The sequence below is a fragment of the Penicillium canescens genome (genome assembly GCF_028828765.1).
Source record: "Penicillium canescens strain IBT 15451 chromosome Unknown utg000003l_segment0_segment0, whole genome shotgun sequence".
Classification (NCBI taxonomy): Eukaryota; Fungi; Ascomycota; class Eurotiomycetes; order Eurotiales; family Aspergillaceae; genus Penicillium; species Penicillium canescens.
The window spans coordinates 4516527-4539759 of record NW_026703965.1 but is presented as its reverse complement, the minus strand read 5'-3'; the positions used below and the strand labels follow the sequence as shown (position 1 = coordinate 4539759).

At 47.9% G+C, this 23233-nt stretch overlaps 6 protein-coding genes across 6 annotated transcripts; 2 read left to right on the top strand and 4 right to left on the bottom strand.

Annotated features, from left to right (window-relative positions):
* Window positions 1-2527: 2527 nt before the first annotated feature.
* On the bottom strand, window positions 2528-3454 carry N7446_005060 (Major facilitator superfamily domain general substrate transporter; the record flags this gene model as incomplete). The annotated part of the gene is made up of 1 exon (XM_058513808.1): window positions 2528-3454. The coding sequence occupies one exon, from the start codon at window positions 3452-3454 to the stop codon at window positions 2528-2530; it is 927 nt and encodes a 308-aa protein (XP_058375137.1).
* A 652-nt stretch (window positions 3455-4106) lies between these two features.
* Window positions 4107-5174, bottom strand: N7446_005059 (carbon-nitrogen hydrolase family protein; the record flags this gene model as incomplete). Its single annotated transcript, XM_058513807.1, has 1 exon — window positions 4107-5174. The coding sequence occupies one exon, from the start codon at window positions 5172-5174 to the stop codon at window positions 4107-4109; it is 1068 nt and encodes a 355-aa protein (XP_058375136.1).
* Window positions 5175-5914: 740 nt separating this feature from the next.
* On the bottom strand, window positions 5915-7548 carry N7446_005058 (general substrate transporter; the record flags this gene model as incomplete). The annotated part of the gene is made up of 3 exons (XM_058513806.1): window positions 5915-6257; window positions 6309-7380; window positions 7440-7548. 3 exons carry the CDS (start codon window positions 7546-7548, stop codon window positions 5915-5917), a joined length of 1524 nt encoding a protein of 507 aa, XP_058375135.1.
* Window positions 7549-8139: 591 nt separating this feature from the next.
* Window positions 8140-10725, top strand: N7446_005057 (glycoside hydrolase; the record flags this gene model as incomplete). The annotated part of the gene is made up of 1 exon (XM_058513805.1): window positions 8140-10725. One exon carries the CDS (start codon window positions 8140-8142, stop codon window positions 10723-10725), a length of 2586 nt encoding a protein of 861 aa, XP_058375134.1.
* A 311-nt stretch (window positions 10726-11036) lies between these two features.
* Window positions 11037-12921, bottom strand: N7446_005056 (fungal specific transcription factor domain-containing protein; the record flags this gene model as incomplete). Its single annotated transcript, XM_058513804.1, has 5 exons — window positions 11037-11598; window positions 11665-11736; window positions 11868-12666; window positions 12783-12833; window positions 12894-12921. 5 exons carry the CDS (start codon window positions 12919-12921, stop codon window positions 11037-11039), a joined length of 1512 nt encoding a protein of 503 aa, XP_058375133.1.
* An 8836-nt stretch (window positions 12922-21757) lies between these two features.
* N7446_005055 (uncharacterized protein) lies at window positions 21758-22093 on the top strand (the record flags this gene model as incomplete). The annotated part of the gene is made up of 2 exons (XM_058513803.1): window positions 21758-21939; window positions 22015-22093. 2 exons carry the CDS (start codon window positions 21758-21760, stop codon window positions 22091-22093), a joined length of 261 nt encoding a protein of 86 aa, XP_058375132.1.
* Window positions 22094-23233: the final 1140 nt, after the last annotated feature.

Genomic DNA, 23233 nt, shown 5'->3' with positions numbered 1-23233 from the left:
AGCCTGGTGAGCTGGTATCAGACTCTTATTGTGCTTAAACCTATAAATGTGGACAAACGCGGATTCATACTTGGAATTTCTTTACTTGTATCAGGCAAAATGCGAATGCAAAAAGCAGACGGGAATGCCCGAAAACTAAATATAAATTGGAATCGTTCCTCTAAATGGCGGGTTCTTCGTGTAGCCATCACGGTACAATGCTCCCTCACACAAAGTTTGAAAATGATTCAATACATGATAGGATATTGAGCAAATCACCAACCACCTCGCAAATGGACAAACTAGGCGTCTGACTAGTTTTACACTCGGATGGGTGGATGGATGATTTCATTTACCCTGACCACTCGCGAGTTAGTTTACCAAACTAGACCAAATACGAAACGTACCCAACTCTAGTGGGCTGTGACTTATAACCTAACTTTTATTGCGAGGAGTTAGGAATACAGTGGCATTCATGAGGCTTGGGATTGTAGTACGGTCACCCACCACATTACTCGGCGCCCTGCTTCGTAATATTTCTACGTGATTTCTGGTAAAATTATCCTGTGTGTGTGTTTATTGCCATTGACCTTCGTGACTGGGCGATTTGCAGGTTGCCAAACTCCCAGTGTTTTCCTACGATTTATGTAACCTATCTCTATCCTCTGAAGTTTTTGTTCATCACTTCCTTTCGCAGCTGTTCCCTTCCCCGGCATCGTCTAGGAATTATTCCCGGTCTGACGCCTTCACCTTCTCGATAGTTCGAGTCCATGCTCGTCGTTTCTGTTGCATCTCTTGGAAGAGGGTCATGCAGCGAGCGTCGTGTCGCCCGAGTTCATACACGAGTTGCTTACATGTAGGCATGAACCCTAAATTACCCAATTACACACAGTTTTACAAATCCAGTCTAGCGAAAGGACTTAGACCATGATGTTTCATTTGGCTAAATCGGAATGCACTGGACTTGGCGTTCATGTAGCTTTACGAGTTGTGTGTTATGGGTGCTTAGGTTCTATGGCGTGCAAGTCGTTTTAAGTTTCGTTTATTGCCTCTGCTAACACTTATTCAGAACGGACCCTCCTTCATGTTCAACACCAGATGTTTTGTGTCCTTTACCCATCTGTTTTATCCTTGGCCCAGTCAATCGACATCCTGATCGAGTTTCGTCAGAGTCCGAGTTTGACCCAGCACACAAGCCGTACACAAACGTTTATGATGCATGAAATGATACAACATCATTCAATGCTCCGTCTGGTTAAGATCACGTAAATGCTGTATTTAAGTTGTCTGTATGCTTGTGTCCGTGCGTACCTGACTCGAATGACCTTTGCTATTTGTTTATCCTATCCGCTGAAGGTGAACTGTTCTCTCCTAGTTTGCTGAACTGCTGTACAAATTTGCAACAGAGACAAAGGGGAGTGACCAATTCAGTCTAACACGTATGTGATAAGTTACCGATCCATGTTTCGACAACTGTTGTTGGAACGGATGTGACTAAAGGTCCAAAAATCTGGGTTGAGTTCGCATTTATTCAAACCGTTGATCTAGGATAATCAAACAGTAAAATGATAGTAGTTAACTGAATCACACCGATGCCTGTGTATTCTTACAAGACCCAGCCCTTTCATCTCCATAATGGACTTAAAACTCGGTTGGTTGATTGGTTTGACGTTATTTTTCTTAACATGGCTCGCCGTTCGCATGCTTGATGCAATCAACAGTCATCTACTTCCAAAGTTCTTCTTCTACTTCTACAACATGGGGGTGCTCTCTCCTATGTATCTCCTACCCATACTGGTATCCTGGTGGCTAAGACCTGGTTATTTGACAGGCACCTTGTTCGGATTTCTCTATGTCTCAAGCGGAGGGAGAAAAGGGGGATGTTAGAGCATGCAGTATGGTGGTCGAAGAAAGGCCTCTCTATACCTGAGACTAATTTTGACGGTGCGCGATTGGACGCTCTCGCAATAGCAGCACTCCAATGCACTAAGCTGTTATAATGTTCGTGACTGTGGTAGCGAACGGAGCCAGCAATGCGACGTGGAGGCCCTAATGGCCCAGAGTGTCATAGTTGGGGCTGCATAAATACCTATTGCCCCAGGAGGTTATACACGACTTGCTTACCGGTAAAAGGCAGATGAAGGCTTTCTTAGGAGCATCACCTACATTCTTTTCTTACATAATTCAGTCTTTATTTGCAACAAGCATCAGTTCTTCTAAGCCCTTCCATTCGATGTGATTATCTAAGGTTGGTATTAGTAATTTCTAACGAAATATTTCCTATGTTAACTCCAAATACCGCTGATTCAAAAATTTTCATCCCCAAAGGCAGGCGTAAAGTGAAGAATTCCGCCAAAGGACAATGTTACCAAGCCAACAATTAAGCTTGCCATCGACGTGCTGCCAACTAACGGTAAGACGATCACATTGAATAGACAGCCGACAATTCCCGCAGCACCCCAACTTACGAGAACCCGACCATAGCTGTGCGCGAAAAGCACAGGATGTGGGTTTTTTGCCTTGACTAACCCTGGAAGGAGACTAAACCCTACGCCGTGGGAAAAAGAATAGCCAACAGCGTCAACATTGCCTGCTTGGGCGTTGCAAGGTGCGCAAGAAGGATGAGCAGGAGACCACGTATGCAAAGCAAGGCCACAAAAGCGGTCCTTCCTCCCAGTTGAGCACTGAAAATGGGCGCCAAAATACCCCCAGATGCAAGAGAAAGCATACTATACGGCAGAAATTGCGAAGAAGCCCACTCTGCTTCTCTGGAATAGTAGGAGGCAAGTGGTAGCAGAGCAGCGAAGACTGTCATTCCGGGCAGCGCGTTGAAGAAGAGTAGAATGGAAAAGAACCGTTCCGAGTCCCTGAACGGAGCTTTCCCAAAGGTCGGGGATTGGATCTTTCGAATATGCTCGGGCATCAATAGCTCGGTAGCTACTCCAACAGCCAAGAATGTCGCTCCGGCAATCATGAGGACGTGCCCTAGCTCTGCTGAATCGAGGGTACCAAATTTGAAAATCGACGACAGAGAAATACAGGCTGCTGTGCCCGAGGAAAATCCCATTGGGCCAATAGCACTCCGAGCCAGTGCGAGGTTGGGAAACCCTTGACTGACCATGACGACAACACCAAGATAGGTCCATCCAACGCCCACGCCCCCTGTGAAAAAAGATAGGATCATAAGCTCCAGGTTCAGACGTCCAAGGAAGAAACCGGCGCAAACCACAGCATAGCCCCAAAGCGCGGTGCCTCTTGCGGCGGTGAGAACAGCTCCGCGCTGCGCTATTGTCCAGGAACACGTCGATAACCCGATGGAGAGGCCCAAGCTTGATACGCCGAATGGTGCAGACCCCCATGAATTTGATGTTTTGAAGAGTCGGGGTAGCTCTGCTTGAAGCATGCTCAAAGCATATATGGTACCGACACAAAACATGTTTGCGAAACTCGCTACGGCAATGGACAAAGGTGCCATTTTCGCAGTTGAAAGGTAGATAGGGTTTGGTGTTGGAAGTCTAATGCCTCGTGGTTTTATAAGGACATCGTTTTGCAATGCCTTAAGCCGTATAAGTAAGAGAAGTGAAAATCGGAAATTGGCAGACAGCGCGGGTTGCGAATTGGCTTTCCCGAAATCAACGCTCTTTTCACCCTAAGTTGATGGGACTAATTGCATCGGGCCGAGTAGTGGGGCACTACTACTGCAATATTTAGGCGGAATTACCGCCAACGTAGTCGGAAACGGGCATTCCACTTGGTTGTGTGCTAGGAGAAGAGTTAAGCAAAAAAATTCGTAAGAATATGAACCATAATTCCCCCACTTGCTCTACTTTTCGTTAGCTGTCCACTCTCATGTAAGGACGTCTAATTTTAGGAACGCCAGACATCTTGAGGTTGAAGGTCGCACTAAATGCGAAAAATAAGACAAAAAACCTACTCATACGAGAACAATGCGCCAATGGGAATTTACATAGCATTTAAATCCCAGGTTATAGGATCGTAAACCATGGAGCAATCAAAATTCTAATATTAGCATACAAGGGGCGCAGACAGAAGCGAAACAGTTCCTGGTAACAGGGAAAATGCATTAGGATTATCAAAACTGGCAAGTAGAGATTGTTTTGCTTCTATCATTCTTTAGTTTCTTTGCCTTCCATGAAGACGACGGGGTCCTTTCGAGACCTGTTAACTTGCAGTTGGAACACATCCAGCCTCTGATATCCTCCAACAACGTCATGATATTGCTTTCCTTCAATACAGCGATCGAGATCCATTTCAGCATAGAGAACACCCTCCTCCGCCTGCAAAAATTCGCAAGCTATTTTTGCCTTGGTTTGCATGTGGAGAGTGAATGAGGGAAGAGGCGCTCCTGTCGGATCCAAAAACATAGTTACACCTTGTGGGGAACTTTCTAATGCATTTTGGATGATAACTGGTAATCTGGAGCTGGCGACAATATTCTCGATGGCTTCTTTGTTGAGGAAGCCGCTACACATGACGCCGAAGGTCTTTGCTTCAAAACAATGGGCAGCAGCGCGAAGCCGGTTGGCGAGGACGTTGTCGTAGTTCGCTGGGGCCCGGCACTGCTCAGCAGATTCACCAGGTGCGGCTGGAAGGCGAGTGGGCCAGATAGGCGGCCAGGAAGAAATATGAATCTGCTCTCTTTGTGCCATCAGCGAATAGCGAGCTAGTGGGTTGGTGTTTTCGCCACAAATGAGAGCGCCGATCCGGCCACAAGGTGTGTCAGCCACTCGCAAGCCGTGGCCATCCCCAGGGCTCCAGATGAGTTTCTCGAAGAACGTCGGCATCAGCTTCCTGTGATGCACAGCAACCTCACCCGCGTCATCGATGATCAGGTTTGAGTTATACAGGCAGGCTGTACTGGAGCGAGATTTCTCGGAGATACCAATACTGATAACGGTTTCTGTCTCTCGTGCAACATTCCGGATGGCCTGTACTTCTTCACCATCTGCGTAAATGGACTCCTGGACCATACGGTGGAATAGGTCATGGTTCTCGGTTGGCGGACGTAGAGCACTCCATACGGGGAAAGCCGAGATATATGTCTCAGGGAAGACCACTAGATTGGCCGAATTCTTGGCTGCCTGGCTAACAAGGGAAACAGCTTTGTCGACGCTTTTTCGGGCAGATAAAAAGTGAGGGGCAACATGACAGGCGGCAACAAGTGTAGGAGGCATTGTTGATGAAGAAATGAGAGCAGACTAGGAGTTTGATGTTTCTTCAATCGTATCAAGTGGAGCATGAACATTGAGTTATATTGGCATTAGAAACACTAGTAGATTGAGAGGTTCAGACTGGCGGGAATGCCGCCCACCTAAGCTCTGGGGGGTTTTGCGCTGAGATATCGGAACCGCAGTAGCCGCAGCGCCCGACGTCAACTCTGGTTCGCGCCTTTGGTAATTTTGGCATGGTTTCAGACAAGAGAAAGTAATTGATTGTCCGTGCGTTGAGGTATTGAGGAATGTAATAAGCAAAATTTAGGATTGTTCGATACCGGGACTCTAATCTGACCCAATTTATCATTTCCCAGACGGAGGGATACGGTCGACTAGGGTGCCGTGCCTTAGTAGACCCTCTTGATCTTACCAACCTAGTCCACTGCCGATCAACTCCTCTGCAGTCGGGCTTCCCAGATTCCTGAAAACCTGGGAATCTCCTCAGGGTTCGTCCGTGGGTGTTTACTGAGATGGAAAGCGATGATTGGGAAACGTAATTGATGAACCTCATCTGTCAGAGAGACACGGAGAGAGAAGGAGACTATGGATACAATAACGGAAATGAGAGCTCGGCAGGTCATCTGGGTTCCACGTGAGTGAGAATCTCTCGCTGGTCCATGATACAGCCTTTCACATAGGGCCACACGGCAGCCCCCGAAAAACGCCCACTGCCCCGACCGAAAAGACAAGATTCCTTAGATTCACATGATTTGTTGCTTGTGTTCTGCAGATGATTTGACCACGTCGTCCTCAGGATAAATAGACCGAGCATCTATAGGTGCGTCTTTGTCGAAGACCAACGACATTTGCTCCAATGATAAACCGCGAGTCTCGGGGTAAAAAAAGAAAACAATGATCCCGTAGCAAATCAGTAAAACAACATATACAATATAATATTTCCATCCAATTGCCTCCAGGGCAATTGGGTTGACGAATGTATTGAAAATCACAGCAATGATGCAAGACATCCACGTAACCGTCAAGCCACGAGAGCGCAGTCGGAATGGCCATATCTCGCAAGGGTAAGAAGTCAACAGAGGTGTCCTGTTATGCTGAGTTAGCTTCCAACTATCAAAGATGAAGAAGATAGCTCACAAAGCGATATCGTATCCTGCAAAATAAATGAAGACAAACGGCACAAACGCGATCCCGGTGGGGTAGTCCCCGTTGATCACGAAGGAGCCATAGAGCCCCGTCATGATTCCATAGGAAATCAGCATAATAAAAGCCGACAGTAAGAAGAGCGAGCGACGACCCATTCGTTCCACGGAGAGTGCACCGCCAACTGCGAAAAGGAGGTTCCAAATCTGAAGACATGCTGAAATGAGAAGCTGATCTTTGGTTGACGTGACACCAACCGACTTCAGCACAATGGCGAGATAATAGGAGAGTAATCCATTGCCCACCCACTGATCAAAGAAACCAAGAGTGACGGAGATGAGGAGACGGTGTCGATTTCCAGGGCTGCGGACCATCTCGGCGTACCCTGAAGACCGCTCAGCTTCAATTTCGGCCTGGATACTTGACTGAATCAAATGGAGCTCTTGCTCTACCCACGGTGCGTTGGGGTCATTATCGGTGCGGATCTTGACCAAAGTCTGCCGAGCTGTTTCCACTTGCCCGACCGACACCATCCATCGAGGGCTTTCTGAAATGAACCAGGATCCAGGAAGCGCCAACAAGGGCATCAGTAGCTGACATAATGAAGGTATCCTCCAGGCCCAGTCCGAGTTTAGAGTGCGGGTTCCGAATGTCACCCACGCGGCAACTATGCTTCCGATATAGTAGCTGGTCATAAACAAGGCAGTGGCCACACCTTGGTGTGTAGGATAAGCCACTTCAGCGATCAGTGCTGGTCCTGCATTGTTCATAAAGCCCATGCTAGCTCCGGCAAGAAGTCTTCCGACCATGAACAGAGCCCTCGAAGGAGCTGCTGTCTGGAGAACTGTACCGATAACCAGGCAGAGATATCCCAGCCAAATCACTTTCTTGCGGCCATATCGGTTCGAACACCAGCCAGCAGCGGTAGCAGTAACAGCAGCACCAATCCAATATAGTGTGTTTATGAAGCCAAGCCATTTGCCTCCCGGTTGTTCCATAAAAGACAACCATATTGGGAGAGACTGAAGGCCATTGAGCAGCGAGCTATCAAAGCCATTGGCGGACGCTATTTTGTCCGTATTAGCAGACTTCAACAGGAAAGTGAACGGGTTGGGTGAGACTAACACAAGAATGTCAAGGAGATGATGCAGAAATTCAAGTGAATCAAATAAGGACTTGACCACCAGCCCCGGACAGGTGCGAGGGAGGTCAGCGTGTCTCCGACGGCAGGCATGGTGAGAAATTGAGGTTTCAAATTGACTAATACAAGAGATCGGTGAGTTCTGTGATAAAGTCGATGACGCCCAACAGAGTAGCGCAAACGGTCCAAGATATAGTCAGCTACTTTGGACTTCTGTATCAGGGTACCCGGGGTCCGGGGTCAACCACGCGGGGTCAACCACGCGGGGACAAATTGAATTTCTTATCTTGAGGCTTGTCTCTAGTCCCGCCCGGTGATAGATCAGTACCCGACAATAGGAAATGTCGAATTCATCCTTGGGCTTAAGTGGCGAGAGGGGCGGAATAGGCGGAAGGTGCCGAAAAGGCGGAAGAGACGAAGAAGATGGAGACATGGAGACGTGGAGACGGCGAGGCGCTAGGATGTGACTTTGGCTTAAGAAGGCGGCAATACCGCCGATGCCGCCGATGCCAAGGCGGATCTCAAAGGGCGGGACGGGCACCTTTCGATGATACCCTTGAAGTGCGAGATGGGGATAAGCACAATTGCAAGGATGATGGTATTAAATAAATGATAGATGTCCCTTTTGGCGAACTGCATTCAAAAATCCTGACTTCTTTGTCTTCACTCCCCCACTATTCTCAAATGATGGAATTTCCCACCAAGATCGAAGGCATCCTGGCCCAGCTCTCTCTTACCGAGAAATGCAGTTTACTCTCCGGGAAAAATATGTGGGAAACTTTAGATCTGCCTCGACTGGGCATCCGCTCCCTTAAGACCACCGACGGGCCGGCCGGAGTCCGAGGTGCGAAATGGACGGATGGATCGTACACGACTTTTGTTCCTTGCGGAATTTCGCTGGGCGCAACATTTGACCCCCAGGTTGTTGAACGCATCGGCACTGTTTTGGGAGCCGAAACTAGAGGCAAAAAGGCTCATATTCTCCTCGCGCCCACAATGAATCTCAGCCGATCTCCGTTAGGAGGGCGGAACTTCGAGAACTTTGGAGAAGACCCATTTCTTACCGGCATCATGGCTACGCACTACATTAAAGGAATCCAGAGCCAGGGAGTCGGCGCTTGTATGAAACATTTTGTCGCGAACGACCAGGAGACCCGGCGATTCAATATGGACGAGCAAATTGACGAGCGAACCCTGCGTGAAGTGTACCTCAGGCCTTTTCAAATGGCTCTGAAGGCAGATCCCTGGGCAGCAATGACGGCCTATCCTAAGATCAATGGTGAGCATGCAGACACCAGTCGACACTTGGTGTATGAGATACTGCGCAAGGAGTGGGGATTTGAGAACCTGGTGATGAGCGATTGGGGTGGCCTCAACTCGACGATTGGAAGCATCAAGGCGACAACCGATCTCGAGATGCCCGGACCACCGCTGCGCTATGGCCTTGCACTGGAAGCTGCTGTGCGTGCGAATGAAGTTTCAGAGAAGGAGGATATCGACCCTTCCTTGCGAAGGCTATTAGCAACACTTGACCGCGCCGGTCTTGTTTCCCCTGATAAGACCACGGAAGATGCTTTGGTGTATCATGACACTGATGTTAGGACAGGTGAAGAAGTCCTTGACAGACCGGAATTCAGAGCCATTGCGCGTGAAGCAGCAGTATCAGGAATTGTGCTTCTGAAAAATGAGAACAGCATTCTTCCCCTGCAGCCAACAAAAATCAACAAGATCGCCATCATTGGACCAAATGCAAAGGCACCAACGCCAGGCGGTACAGGCAGTGCGGTCGTGAACCCATACTACATTACCACGCCCTTTGAATCTATCACTAAGGCCATCACAACCCTGAATTCTGAGATTGACATACAATACGAACAAGGGATTCGTACCCACCTGCACTTGCCTCTGCTTGGGAACATAATCACCACCCCAGATGGGAAGACGCCCGGTGTCCAGGTTAACTTCTACCGTGGCCACGATTTCGAGGGCGACATTGTCGCGACAACTTACTGGCAAAATTCCATGGTGTATCTGATGAGCGATGGTGACATCCCTTCCAATCTTCGCGGAAAGCCATACTGCTTCCGCGCGCTGGGACTTTTCACTCCCACCGTTAGCGGGCAGTATGATTTCAGCCTTTCCAACACCGGGAAGGCCACATTCTTCGTGAATAATGAGTTATTTATCGACAACCGGGAATGGACAAACATTTGCGCCAATTTCATGAATTGCAGCAGTCCAGACAAGCTTAACTCGATGCACCTCGAAGCTGGCATCACGTATGGTTTCCGCATCGACAATGTGGCGGTACCACCACCAACCCGTCCTCATGATAACACTTTGTTCCATCGGATTGCCGGAGTCAAAGTTGGAATGCTAATCCAGACTGATGAAGAACTCATGATGAAATCAGCGATTGATAAGGCCCAGGAGGCAGATCTGACGATTGTTATTGCGGGTCATAACAATGACACGGAACGCGAAGGTTGTGATCGGACGTCTCTTACTCTCCCACGGCGGACTGACGAGCTCATCGAAAATATTTGCCAGAAGAACCCAAACACCGTCGTTGTGACACAATCCGCATGCGCGATTACAATGCCATGGGCAGAAAAGGCTCGCGCAATCGTCCACGCTTGGTACCAGGGACAGGAAAATGGAAACGCCTTGGCGGATGTCCTACTAGGCCGTTTCAACCCCTCTGCAAAGCTGCCCATCACCTTCCCGCATCAGCTCAAAGACCACGGGTCTTATTCCTGGTTTCCGGGAGATGTGGTGAAAGATCGTGCCGAATACGGAGAGGGTGTCCTCGTTGGCTACCGCTGGTTTGACAACCAGAAGATCGAACCACTTTGGCCGTTTGGCTACGGGCTCTCATATACCTCTTTTGAGATCACAGACGTGCAGGTAGAGGGCACTATTGCAGTAGATGGCTCGCGAAATGCAATACTCAGTGCTTCTGTCACAAATACTGGGCGATATGCGGGCAGCGAAGTCGTTCAGGTCTACATGTCTTCATCGCCGCTCATCAAGGGTGAACAAAGAGTCTCGAGGTCGCTGGAAGGATTTGAAAAGGTATTTTTGGTCCCCGGAGAGGCGAAGACAGTTCGCCTTTCTCTCAGTAGCCACGCAGTCAGCTGGTACGAAGTTGAGGGCCGCGAAGGCGGCAGTCCAGCCGGAAAATGGCGCACAGATCCAGGTGTCTACCAGTGCTTTGTCGGCTCCAGTTCACGTGATATTGTCGCAGAACTTAAAATTGTGGTGGACTAGATCTTATCACTGGCACAAATGACCCCTTTTGTTACTGTCTCTCTTTACCTGAATTTATCTATCATCTGGCGCTTGGCGACCAGCATCGTTACAATTTTCAACATGATTTCAGTGCTTGAGCCCTTGCAAGCCCATCTTTCCAGTATGGATATTGCCAGTTCCCCGAGCTCTTCAATATCCGACACATGTTCCGTTAGAAAAGGACACAGAGAAGCTACTGTCAAATTAATGATGACAGCCAATGTCCTATTGCTCAGAATAGTACGTATTAATTTTCTTACTTTTGGGAACAGTACACATGGAAATATTACTTACGAATGAAGGTTAATTGTCGTAAATGGAGATGGGAGCTTCATGAGGGAAGCAACAAGTTGCAAGAATTTGCGGCAGTGATGAATGCAGCTCAAAGCCGGCCCAATAAGGGCCTCATCTGGAATCCATCCTTGCGGCATGGAACATACTTTGTAAAGGAAAGGGCGATATATAATATCGCCGCAAGCCCAGTATCGTAAGAGCAGGTCTCCTTGGTTGGCTTTTGGGTCGCGGTCATCCAATTCTGGTTTGATGGATGACGGGAGGAGATCCCACCATAGATATAGCTGATTGTTGAGCTCCGCCGAGGCAGCGACGAGAATGTTTGCATTCTCTGAGTCAAATAGTCTGTCCAAAATATGTCCCCCGTGGTCTTTAGCATCACTACTAGCCGTGTTATAGATGATGTAATGAACACGGTTCATTAGCCGGCGAGCAGATAGATTTGCGAGCCAGAAAAGATCTTGACTATCGTGGCTCGGGCCACATTCCGGGTAAGACAGCATTTCAACGACGTTCTCAATTCCACTTCGGGGGAGATCATATTCGGCAAGAATGTCGCTGCCATGGTAAGTGGTAGTTCCTTGGCCACTTGCTTCCCTCTATAGACCTTGGGTGCGAACATACCACTCCACGAGAAAAATCGCCCAACACAGTCGCACCAGGTCCTGAGAGATCCCTTCGTTCCGGCTCTCACACCTAGAAAGTATCAGATTTGTTACGCAAGAAGAGGGCGGGCGCAAATTCACTCAAGAAACGCATGTTGTATGTTAGTTGAGGCCATGTGAACCATCCGCCAAGCTTGCAGGGGCCTGCATGAATAGTTGTACCAAGAGGCTGCCAGAAACAGAGCCTGACATAGATGAATATTCGTCTCGCAATATGATGCCCACTCCCGAAGCAGGAATTGGATCGCTGGTCGAGAAAATTCGGCCCCTGACGGCTTACCATTTTTGATGTCGTCCGGTGATGATCGAGAAATACTTGCCAGTGCAAGAACCATCAATGCCAAAGCGACCTTCGGGCCTACCGCACCTTGTGGTTCAATCGAATTGCAGGTCACCTCAAAAGCCCCTTGGTCAAGGATCGGATGCCTTGGATTTACCACTGCGAAGTAAAGACCGACTAGCTGATTAGTGATAGAATCATGTAGGGATATGGCTGATATATCAGGCCACGTATCATGCCGTAGTGAAAGCTCCTCAGGCTTTCGAGTTTGCTCTGTTTTAAGAAACATCTTCTTTGGAAATTCGCCGAGAAAAATATGTATGTTTGCAGTCCGAAGGAGATCTTCAGAAGTTAGTCCATTGCCGAGAGGAATGGACATGGGCATCGTGTCCTGGAGGCGAGAGAATGTCGTGCCACGCGGTGAAGTATTGGCCAGCTGTATAGTTGTTGTAGGCGTATCGTACGATACCGGGCAGGTATAGTCAGAGTGAGACGCGCCTAACCTGGTCGCAAAACTGCCCAACTGCCTCTTGATAGCGTCGATTGCAACCGAGTTCTCGCTGATGCGCGTCTCAAGCTCAATGAAGCGGCTATGCGGGGAGGGATCTGTTCCAATGCCACCCGCCCCGGTCCCAAGATTGTCTTCGGCTTGATTTGGGATGTTGATATCATAGTGGCATGCTACTCGGTTAGATTGCTGGCAAAGTGAGCATATGGGCTGCTTTCCATCGCAGCGACGTTTTCTGGATGAGATCTATTCAGCGTTTGTTCCTGCAGCCATACGGGGCGAAACAAACCGTTTTCGGCAATATTCGCAGGCAATAAAAGCTCTTTTCCGAGCGCTTGTTCTTACTTCCGTGTTACTCATGGTCACTACTGGAAAGAAGAGAATGGAAAGGCGGGCGGACCGACGTTAGAGCGGAGAAGTGAGGTCATGGCGGTCAAGACGGCATTAGACGGACTGGTGGTCTTAATAAGCAGGTGACTCATCTACGGCAGTTTACCTCAGTTACCTCAGCCGCCCCCAAAAAGGCGGTGAATTTGGCCATCCACCGCCTGCTGTTTCCAGCGATGCTGACACACCTTTTTTGGGGAACGTCTGAGCTGGGAATTTGGTGGTACCATACAAGTTTCCGGGGTTTTTGCCCGTGTTTATATGGCGAAGTTTCCAGGCGCGTCTTTCAATATTTCCAAGTTTCTCGCGCACCCACGCGAATATTAAGAATCGGGCGACGATGTCTTCTGCATCTTTCTGAGCTGAACCCATTGACACCAAAATTGTATGTATAACTGGAAAGGTGGGTGAGAAATATGTCCTTAAAATACCCGAAGGAACCCTTTCTTAAGCTGTCAAAGCCATTATATGCCCCAAGTATTCCGCCAAAACCTCCATGAAGCATATATTGACATATTTTAATGTATAGTGGCTACATCTGATCCACAATATTAACTCTATCGCGTGAGAATTGACTCCAAACCCGCCTCACGATGCCAGATCGACGCCCATCACGACGGAAGCCTCCTCGGAAATATAACGCGAAACTGAACGACCCCGGAAATGGACAGACACAGTTGGATAACTGGTTGGCCTCTGAGAATAATCGACCTTCTTCAAAGGCTGGAGAGCCTATTGAATTGGGAGTGGAGTACGAGAATGAGGGCGCAACTGTCTTGCTGGAGAAACAACAAGTTGAGAAGAATTCAGTTCTTCAAGCGCAGAAACTGATTCGCGATGCGTCTGAGAAGCGTAAGGATGAACAGGACCAAGCCATCAGACAAGCAATTCGAGAGCTGTATCCCTATTATCCACGTGCGGGTCAGTTGCAAGCATTGAGACAATTGATCTACCTGAGAAAGGACCTTATCCTGATTGCGAAGACGTCATTTGGGAAGAGTATGATATTGCAAGCAGTGTCACTCTTGCTTGATAAGTCTATCACCCTTGTTGTGCTTCCATTGAATCAAATTGGCGTTGAGCAGACCAATTACATCGAGAACATTGGAGGGCGACCTTGTTTCCTAAACAGGGAAACATTCTCATCCGAACTTCTTGACAGGGTACAAGCGGGCAAGTTCACACATGTCCTCGTGAGTCCAGAGCTTGCAATCAGTGACAAGTTCCGTTCAACTGCTATGCATCCAGGTTTCCGAGACCGGCTGGCTCTGGTTGTTGTAGACGAAGCTCATCTTGTGGCTCAATGGGGCAAAGATTTTCGAACGGACTATGCGCGATTGCATCAATTGCGAAGTCTATTCGGCAGTGGCGTCCCCTGGTTTGCATGCTCTGCTACGCTTGATATGAATACATTGCGCGTTGTTATTGAGGGACTTGGGTTTCCAAAGGATGTTGAAATCTTGCGGACATCCGTCAATCGTCCAGAGTTGCTCATTCAAACAGCTTGGATCCCACAAGGCGCGCATAAGAAGGCAACGGCCTTGCGTTTCCTGTTTGACAATGGTCCTTGTCAGCCCATTTTACGACCGTCACGAATCCCAAAGACATTGGTATTCTTTGACTCGAAGAATGATGCATATACTGCCATGGAAAATTGTCGGTATTGGCTGCAGCATAACAAGCAACCAGATGGGGCAAGTGTTCAACATTGCAACTATACCCTCAAAGAGGCAATGGATACGGTGAAGGTCTACCATAGCGACACCGCAAAGGGAGACAAGGAAGCAATGATCAAAGAGCTTCAGAAACCCGGACCGCAATCCAAGCTTCGTGTCCTCATGACCACCGAGGCACTAGCGCTCGGAGTGGACCTCCAGGATATTGATCAAGTTGTCATGTATCGGTTCCCCAAAAACCTACAACCAGCAACGCTCTGGCAACGCGGTGGTCGGGCATCTCGCCTTGGACAGGATGGAAAGATCGTTATTCTCGTTGATCAGTGGATACAGGGGCGTATCAAGAAACGTGCCGTGAAACGCAAGATTCATACAGAAAATGATGATCTAGCGGAAGACAACCCACTGGCCGATTCAGATGATGAAGTCAAAGAAGCAAACCCTGAGAGACCACAGAAAGGTGGACGCTTAAGTCATGAAGAGCGACGTGCTGTGTTGCCTGAATTTTGGTATCTCCTTGCCAATGAGCCTACAGAATGCCTCCGGAAACGGTTCCTGGACTACTTCAATGAACCTGAAGAGTTCAGATGTAATCCTCGGCGTGACCGGTGCTGCAGCAACTGCAATCCTGAGTATCAGCTCAATGATCCAACTCGTTATCTGTATACTGAGCACGGTCCGAGGTCAGGACAGATGGACGAGATAATCATCAACCAGTTAAAATATTGGTCCAAGGAGGTCCTTTCAAGCGCTTTGAACGGAGTGAAGTTCATACCTGATTGCTCAAGCATACTGGCAGAAGAACAATATGTCCATCTTGCGATATATATTGAAAATGCCACCTATTCGGAGCGGGAATATTTCCAGGCAAAGGATCTTCAGACAATATTGGGAATATGGGCTTTGTCGAATCAGCTTGCTGAGGGTCTTGTGGATGTCTTGAAGAATGCATATCAAGCAGCCTTTATGGCCACTATTCAAACCCCTGCAAAGAGGAAGCGTGTGTCGAATGACTCTAGTCAAATGAGTGAATGCAGCAACCTCACATGGTCTTCTGCAGTCACGCCAGAAAGCACCAGTCAACCAACTCCATCTCGGAATATCTCTCCGTGGGTTGATATTAACACGCCATCCCAAGCTTTTATGGACATGCCTCCTCCTTCGGCAACTCCAGTTCCCAAACGCAAGGCCCTCGGTGTGGTATCAGGAAATGGGCGTCGCGTGATGAAGGGTGGAGAAGACCTAGGTTCTAAGGTCTGGTAGAGAATGATGAACAATCCATCTGATGCATTCCATCAATGTGTGTCAGTCACCTTATAATATAGCGTGGGAGTATTATCAATGGAATGAAGAGAAGTATAGCTAAAGCTGTCCCGGCAGCAACCTGCTATTCAGTGTCATGTGTCATTCTCTTCAATCTCATCTAGAACAGCAATAGGAGTCGATGTCATCTTGCTAAAATCAACTTCTTGTGCCCACTGTCCGTTGACGACGAGGCTATTGAAGTTCTGTACGGCTTTGAAGAGCTTTTCGCCAATTGTTTCTGTGAGTATATCACATGGTTGAAAGCCTCTTGTCCGACCATTTGGTTGCTTTTGGATGCACTTCGAGATCTGATAAGCTAGATGACGAACATCCTGGCTAGCATCCTTATTTTGGTGTCGCCCATTGCTATATTCTCCAAAGGTAGCCTCCAGAAGCTCCTTTAGATCAGTACAGTAGCTGGCTGTGAGAGCAGTTCGACGGAACATGGTAGTGATGTCCAGATTTGAGGTCCGTCGAGTCGACATGAGTGTCTTCATATGAAGATTGAAGAACTCATTCAGTCGATCAATTTCGAACCAACCGTCCTCCGCACCCCGTAGATTCACAAGTCCGTTGGCAAGAATGGCAGTCTGCAGCTCGGGATCAGCTGCTTTGGTTTGAGTGAGCCATGTCATATACAAGGAGAGGAAAGAATATCGGGTTTTCTTTGTGCCAGGGAAGAGGAGACAACATTGTGCAAAGATCCGCTGGATAATTCCAATGTCACCAAGTTTGATGGCAAGCTTCAAGGACTTGTAAGTCTCCATCTGCTGAAGGAATTTCGCATGTGCTGAGAACTCATAGTCGACTGGTTCTCCTTCTCGTTCACGAACCTTAGACTGCTGCTCTTTAAAATGGAACAGAGACTGGCGTATCTGATCCACAACGTCCAGGAATTGACCCCTTCCGAGGCTTTGAATCCAATCATCCACATCTTTAGCATCCGCGAAATTGACTGTTAATGGGACAAACTGATAGAACATGGCCGTGACGCGAGCGTCAAATGAGCGAGTAGCCACCTCTTCTTTATGGTGGAATGGACTTTTGTGTCCCTGTACGCAACCGAGACAGACCTTATTATGATGGATCGTCGATTCAACGGTAGGGTGGTCTGTCCCAGCATAGAGCTCAAAGATCATATCCAAGTAGTTCATACGCCAGTGGAACAGTCCGGGGATTGGCAATATCCAGCTGAAACGATCGAAAAGACGAGAAGCCTCCGCACGTTCTTTTTTGACGGCACGAAGGAGTGACACTGTTTTCTGATCTCCATAAACCAGTTGTAAAAGCCCATCAAGGTCTGTATCATCATCATCCCCCAGTTGCTCCAGAAAGACATTCTGAATGACCTTGTATGTCCCCTCTGTCGTGCCTTCGTTGTATAACATTGGCCCAAGGCTGTAGTGAATTGTCTTCTGCGCTTGCAGTCGTTTAACTGCTGGGAATTCAGGCCAGTCAATAAGATGGGCTCGCGGTTTCATCTGGCCTGGTTTGACGCACGCTTCCGCAGTAAATAGTTTCTCTACTGCCTCCCGATGAGTATAGCGAATGGCCTCTGCAATCCAATGGCGCTGACATTGATGGAAGATCTCATCATCCTGATTGCCTGGTGCCATGTAGATATCATGAGGACTCAGTGTAACCTCTGGATGGAACATAGATCGGAGAAGCCCTCCTGCAGGGATGGACTGACCGATACAAAGCTTGCCAGTGGTGGCGGAGATATGCTCTGATGGATCACGAATAGTTTGATGTCGAACAGTCTGGCTGTAGTCAAAGTTATCCCATGCCACAATGAGATTCCTGCGAGAAGCCTGGGCATTCTGTTTCAATTGTTTCTGTACACATCTTGGGGTAAGAAGTCAGCCAGAACATGTTATTCTCCGGTAAATGCGGTTATAGTACCTGTCCTAGTTCTGCAAGTTCCTTCCGTCTGTCCATGATAGTCTGGTATGCTGAGTTTATCCCCAGGCCAGCCAGAAAGCTAATCACACGTCGCTTGACACCCATTGCATGTAAATACAAGCCGATCAACATCGGGAAGTTGTTGCTTTTCCGTGGTGCAAAAGCGCAAGCCAGAATTGAACAGACCATCACAATGCTGCCCTGGTGGATCTTGGGTGTATCGCGATGGTTTCCTGGAGGTGTCATGATGCTAACGAGCAGTCCACAGAGCTCTGGAGCTTTCCTCTGCATCTGCGTAGCCAAGCTAGAGATGTCCATATCTTTAGGGTCCACATTGGACTGGAACTCGCCGAGTATATCTCCGTTAATCAGCCCTCGAATCTCGGTCTGTATCCGAGACACGAGATCGGATGCACCAGTGGCATATATGTCTTTTGAGACACTACCTAGCCGCTCAATAATTTCAGGTTGCCCATATATAGCGTCAGACAATTTCTGTGCTCGATACGATGTCGAATATCCATTTTTTTTGACTGGTTGTGCATGCACCATGTGGTAAAGAAGATCCTTGATTGTCCACCGGTGCTTATCATTAAGCTCAGCCAGTACCATATCGACACGTTCGCGTGGCTGCAATCCTGAGATATAACGAGATCGCTGAGTAGACGCAGGTGGTTCTTGTAATGGTGAACTGGAAGAAGGCCACTCGAGGGAGGATTGTCGAGCACGCTTTCGCGATCTAGAGATCATATTGGGCAAATCCGGTGATGCCATTCTTTCTAACAATGTCAGAAATACTCTCAGAGAGCTTGAGAAAACACACCTTGACCAAATGGTGGGGTTGCTGGCGAGAACCGGAAACTTGTATGTACGGAAGGGGTTCCCGGCTCAGACCACGGGCTGATGAAGCAACCCAATCGGGTTAGCGTGGCAGAATCGGCAGAATTCTGTCTCATCATTGGCTGTGGTCTGAGGGAACTGAGGTAAACGGCAGTTACTTATTGATCGTCAGATAAGACAAAAGTGTACGCGCAGAGACACGGCACATGGCGAGATACGTTAACAGGCTCAGCTAGCCCCGAAGACTAGTCTAGGACACGTTAGCGAACCCCTATACCACGGGGGTGCTGAACTCTGCCAGAGTTCAGGTTAGGGGTTTCCTTTACTATGAGAGAAAAAAGTGGGCCCCGCCTGGGTTCAGTTAATTTTCCTTGCCAGGGTCAGCATCTAAATTATGTCCAATCGGTCTAAAAGCTGGGCCAGTTATAGTAGATTATGTTACTTATCTCTCATTTTCATTAAAGCTTTTTTTCGCCCTCTTATGGTCGAGAAAATGGCAATTAAACTTTGGAGATATCTTGAAAGGGTACGGGAAACTGGGCAAATTCGGGTTGGGACCGAGGCCTGAACCTGAAATCCAGAATTTCGGACGAATTGAATCACCTCGATTATCTTAGTCTACAATGATAGGGGAAGTAGCAATTAATTTAGGGTGTATAGAAGATCCCTAGCTACCATCGCACTTATTTTCACACTTATTTTCACACTATAGTCATTCTCGAAATCGGCTTGACCAATACACACATAATAACTCTTTCCTGGCCCCACCGCCAAGGCCTTAGCGCAGATCATTTATTGAGCGTGCTGTAGTATTTTGAGGGACACCGTAAGATGCACTCTGTATAGTACTGTATATTACGAATTATATTACATATTACCCAACATCGAGCGTTCTTGGAAATAAGATTCTCGAACTCGGCTGTGCCGTTGATGAGAGTGGGCGGCCCTGCGGGGCGGATTAGTCTTAATCTGAGTGTAGACACTGCTCATATAGAAAATCCCATCTTGCTGAGACTAGCCTATGCTTCGAAAAAGGGTTGGGAGATTCAAAATGGTTAAAACACTCCACAAAGAAACATCGAAAATGCACTATATTAGATGCAGACGGTTCCTGTTCGCCGGCAAAGCTACAACAGGAAGTGAAAACGCAACTCATCCTGCCATGGACCTGATTCAGTTCACTTTCTAGATTCCGACTCCGAGTCTGGTCCGCACGAAACTTGCTCCAATAACCACCCCGACAGCTGGCAGTCGGCAGTTAACTTGTTCCTGCGTCCATACAGTTAATCATTGTCCTGACCAAACAACAATGCCCGGATGAAACTACCGCAGAAAAATGCGCAGACTTTCTTAAGTTTGCCGATATCGAGGGAGTCGCAATTCTCGATCTACGTCAAAGGTGCGGTCTCTCCGACACGGTCGCATTCAAGCCACTCTGAAGCCTAATTTTTGAGCAGCTTGTCACCATTCGTACCCAACAAAACTTAAACTTGTCGTCATTTCTCGGCATCTCAACGCAGTGCGTTCTGGAATTCTTACGCCCAAGGTTATAGACGATTCTTGAGGGCGCACCCAGGAGGCGATCTATCCGCGTACTGCTGGACAAAATAAAACACGTACAAGAGAGAAACGGCAATCATGTAATAGTATTTGGTTCTTTATGACCAAAATTACATGTTTTACTTCAACAACATCTTGGGGATGAGACTAAGCATTAGCAACACGAGTAGGGACAGGACAAAAACACCTTACAAACTACCTAATCCAACGTAATCGCCATCCTCTCCTGATCATCTCGGGCCATAGTATCAAGTGTCCACCCCCACAGATCCTCTTGCTTTGCTCGATCATAGCTCGCCTCACTAGACCTAATCTCCTTCAAACCCTCATAGTACACACCACTAACCCCCTCAACATCGTCCGCCACAGCCAACCTAGCCAGCGCGGCCCCAGACTCCCTAGGAGTATGGATATTCGGCGAAATAAACAGCCGCAAAAGCGGAATAATGTTCGGCAAGACACGCAACCAGAGGAACTTTTCTACCCTGCTCGCTCCTCGTGCCAGGCCAGACTCTTTGATCGATTCTCCAACCCCCATGCCAAGACTCATTAATCTATAACAGGGCTAGACCCGGAATATCAATAGTCCTGTATCATATAATTGCCGTGACCTACCCTGATCAAAATACGAACCAAATGCCTTGTGCTGTATTGGCGATGCAGGGGGACCGGAATTTTCAATAGTAATGCAACAAGTCAAACTCTAGGGCCTGAAAGTGAAAAGGGCCTCGAGAGTCAAGCAAGTTGTCGCTTTCTTTTGCCACTCCACTGTCTAAGTGACAGATCTAGGGGCTTCTGACACATCTAATAAAAGCTAACACACAACTATATTACTTGACTCCTCAATGGCATTTTGTGCCTTAGGGTGATGACTCATTCTCCTTTTAACGATAATAATAATACCCACCGACCTAAACTGCCTAAGCTCTGAGAACGGACTCCCTTATATGCACCTATATAGCCAGGATAATGTCTGCCGGGTGGGGCCTTTCCTATCTGGGCTGCCGCCGCTTTATGAGGGCGCTCAGGCTGAGGATCAGTGAGTAGATGTCAGCACGGGCTCAGACTCAGTGAGCATGCTCTGGTTCGGTCACGTGCATGATGACTAATCGGCGGCGTGCTCAGTGAGTGCTCAGTGACCAATTTGGCATGCTCAGTGCGTGCTCCGGGATCGCTCAGTGAGTGCTCAGTGAGTGCTCACTGATACCTTAGTAATGCTCAGTGAGCACCCCTGATTTGTTTAACTCCATCTTACTTTTACCCAGTAGAGGCAGGCCCCACAGGGCCATTTATTCTGTGATGGTTAGTGCGTTGACGATATTTGAGCTGCCCTCGTTTTCTGGAGGATCCCTTGCCCCCAAAATCATGCGTCATGTCTATCAGGCACAAAGAATACGGCGAAGGCCATCCGATTAGGGATAGTCTAATGAAAGTTTCCTGTCTTTCTCCAGTACGGCGGCCGACTCGAGCTCGAAGTCTCAGCTATATAAGGACACCATGTCCCCATAAACCAGCTCTCTCATCATCTCATCCAAATCTTCCATCCCACTAAGTTGCTTCTACAGCTAGCATTCGAGCAAGGTTCATATTGATGGAGCGAATGGACTTCTTCGTTAGACGCGATGAGATAATCAAGGAAAGGCGCCGTCTACTACGAGAAAAGAATGGATACGTCCCCGGGGCCCATAGGGAGGAAGACAGCATCCGAAATAAAGACAAGAAGCTCGACGAGACCAAGCAAATACACAAAGAGACGCTGGACCTCTGGCTCGAGTACGTTGACGGACCCGCGAGTTCTTGGAGGAAGCTGACTTCTCTCCTAGCTTCACAGCAGACCCAAGCAATAAGTTCAAACATTACAAAACTGTTCCCGGATGTTCCCCTCCGAGCCATGATGTGGTTAAGGAATTCATTCGCTGGTGTGTGAGTTCTGCTACGGGCAGACTCAGCGAAGGCAAACAGCCAACTGTTAGAACTGTCAAAGCGTGGGCGGAACGATTCTTTGGGGGATTCAAAGAGAGCACCAAAACGGAGGTACCCAAGGAGGATAGAAAAGAAGTATATGATGTGGGTTTTCTATTACTCTGTCATCAACAAATCACTAACTCTACTCTTCCATGAAATGCAGTGGATAAAAAATACGTTGACAGCAGAAGGAATTGTTGTGAACCAGAAAAAGCAGAAGTACAACTTCAAGAGGGATGACTTTTTGAAAGTTGTCTCTTCAATTTGGCAAACTGACCATCAAAAATTTATTCCCGGGCTGACCAAGGTTCTCATTCTATTTGCTCTTCAATTATATCTTTTCACGGGGGCAAGAGTCGGAACTTTTATGCCTTCTGATAAGGATAAACACCACAAAGGCCTTCGATACGAAGTATGTATGAACCGTCTCTGAAGTACATTTTGTTCTAATTTTTGAACCAGGACATCAAGTTGGTTCTATTCCCTTCATCCACCGCTCCATGGGAAGTTGGATGGAGAGTCAACCAGAAATGGCTCAAGAATAATCGTGATGAAAAGTACACAGTGTAAGGTTTCAAAAAAAATTGGCTTTTTCTCTCTTCTATTAACATGTTCCCAGGTTCGGAATCGGTATCCGTGACAGCAACAAACCGCAATTCGCATCTGGTCAACTTCTCCTCGCACTCGCACTTGAACATGGCGCCCTTTTCGGCATAGAGACTGTTGCAGACTTGGTAGACTGTGATCTATCAAATGGAGAGATGCCCTTAGAATGGAAGGAAAGTTATAAGACGAAACCGATTTTTCGGAATGTCACAGCCGATGGGCCTCAAGATATCCCTCTTACGAACAAACAGTTTTCCTCCTACCTACACCAGATTTTTGATGCAGCTGGCTACAGTGAACGCCCGACAATACACTGTATGCGAAGGAACCTGGCGAAAGAGGTCGAATGTAAGCAAATATGAACATCAATACGACTGAGCATGATCCGGTGGTTGACGCCTAATACAGCAAGGTATGGCTCTGCGCCCGTCTCACAAATTCTGGCGCATCGGGATCCAAAAACATTTCCAGAGCACTATCAAGCCCATTGCTCCTC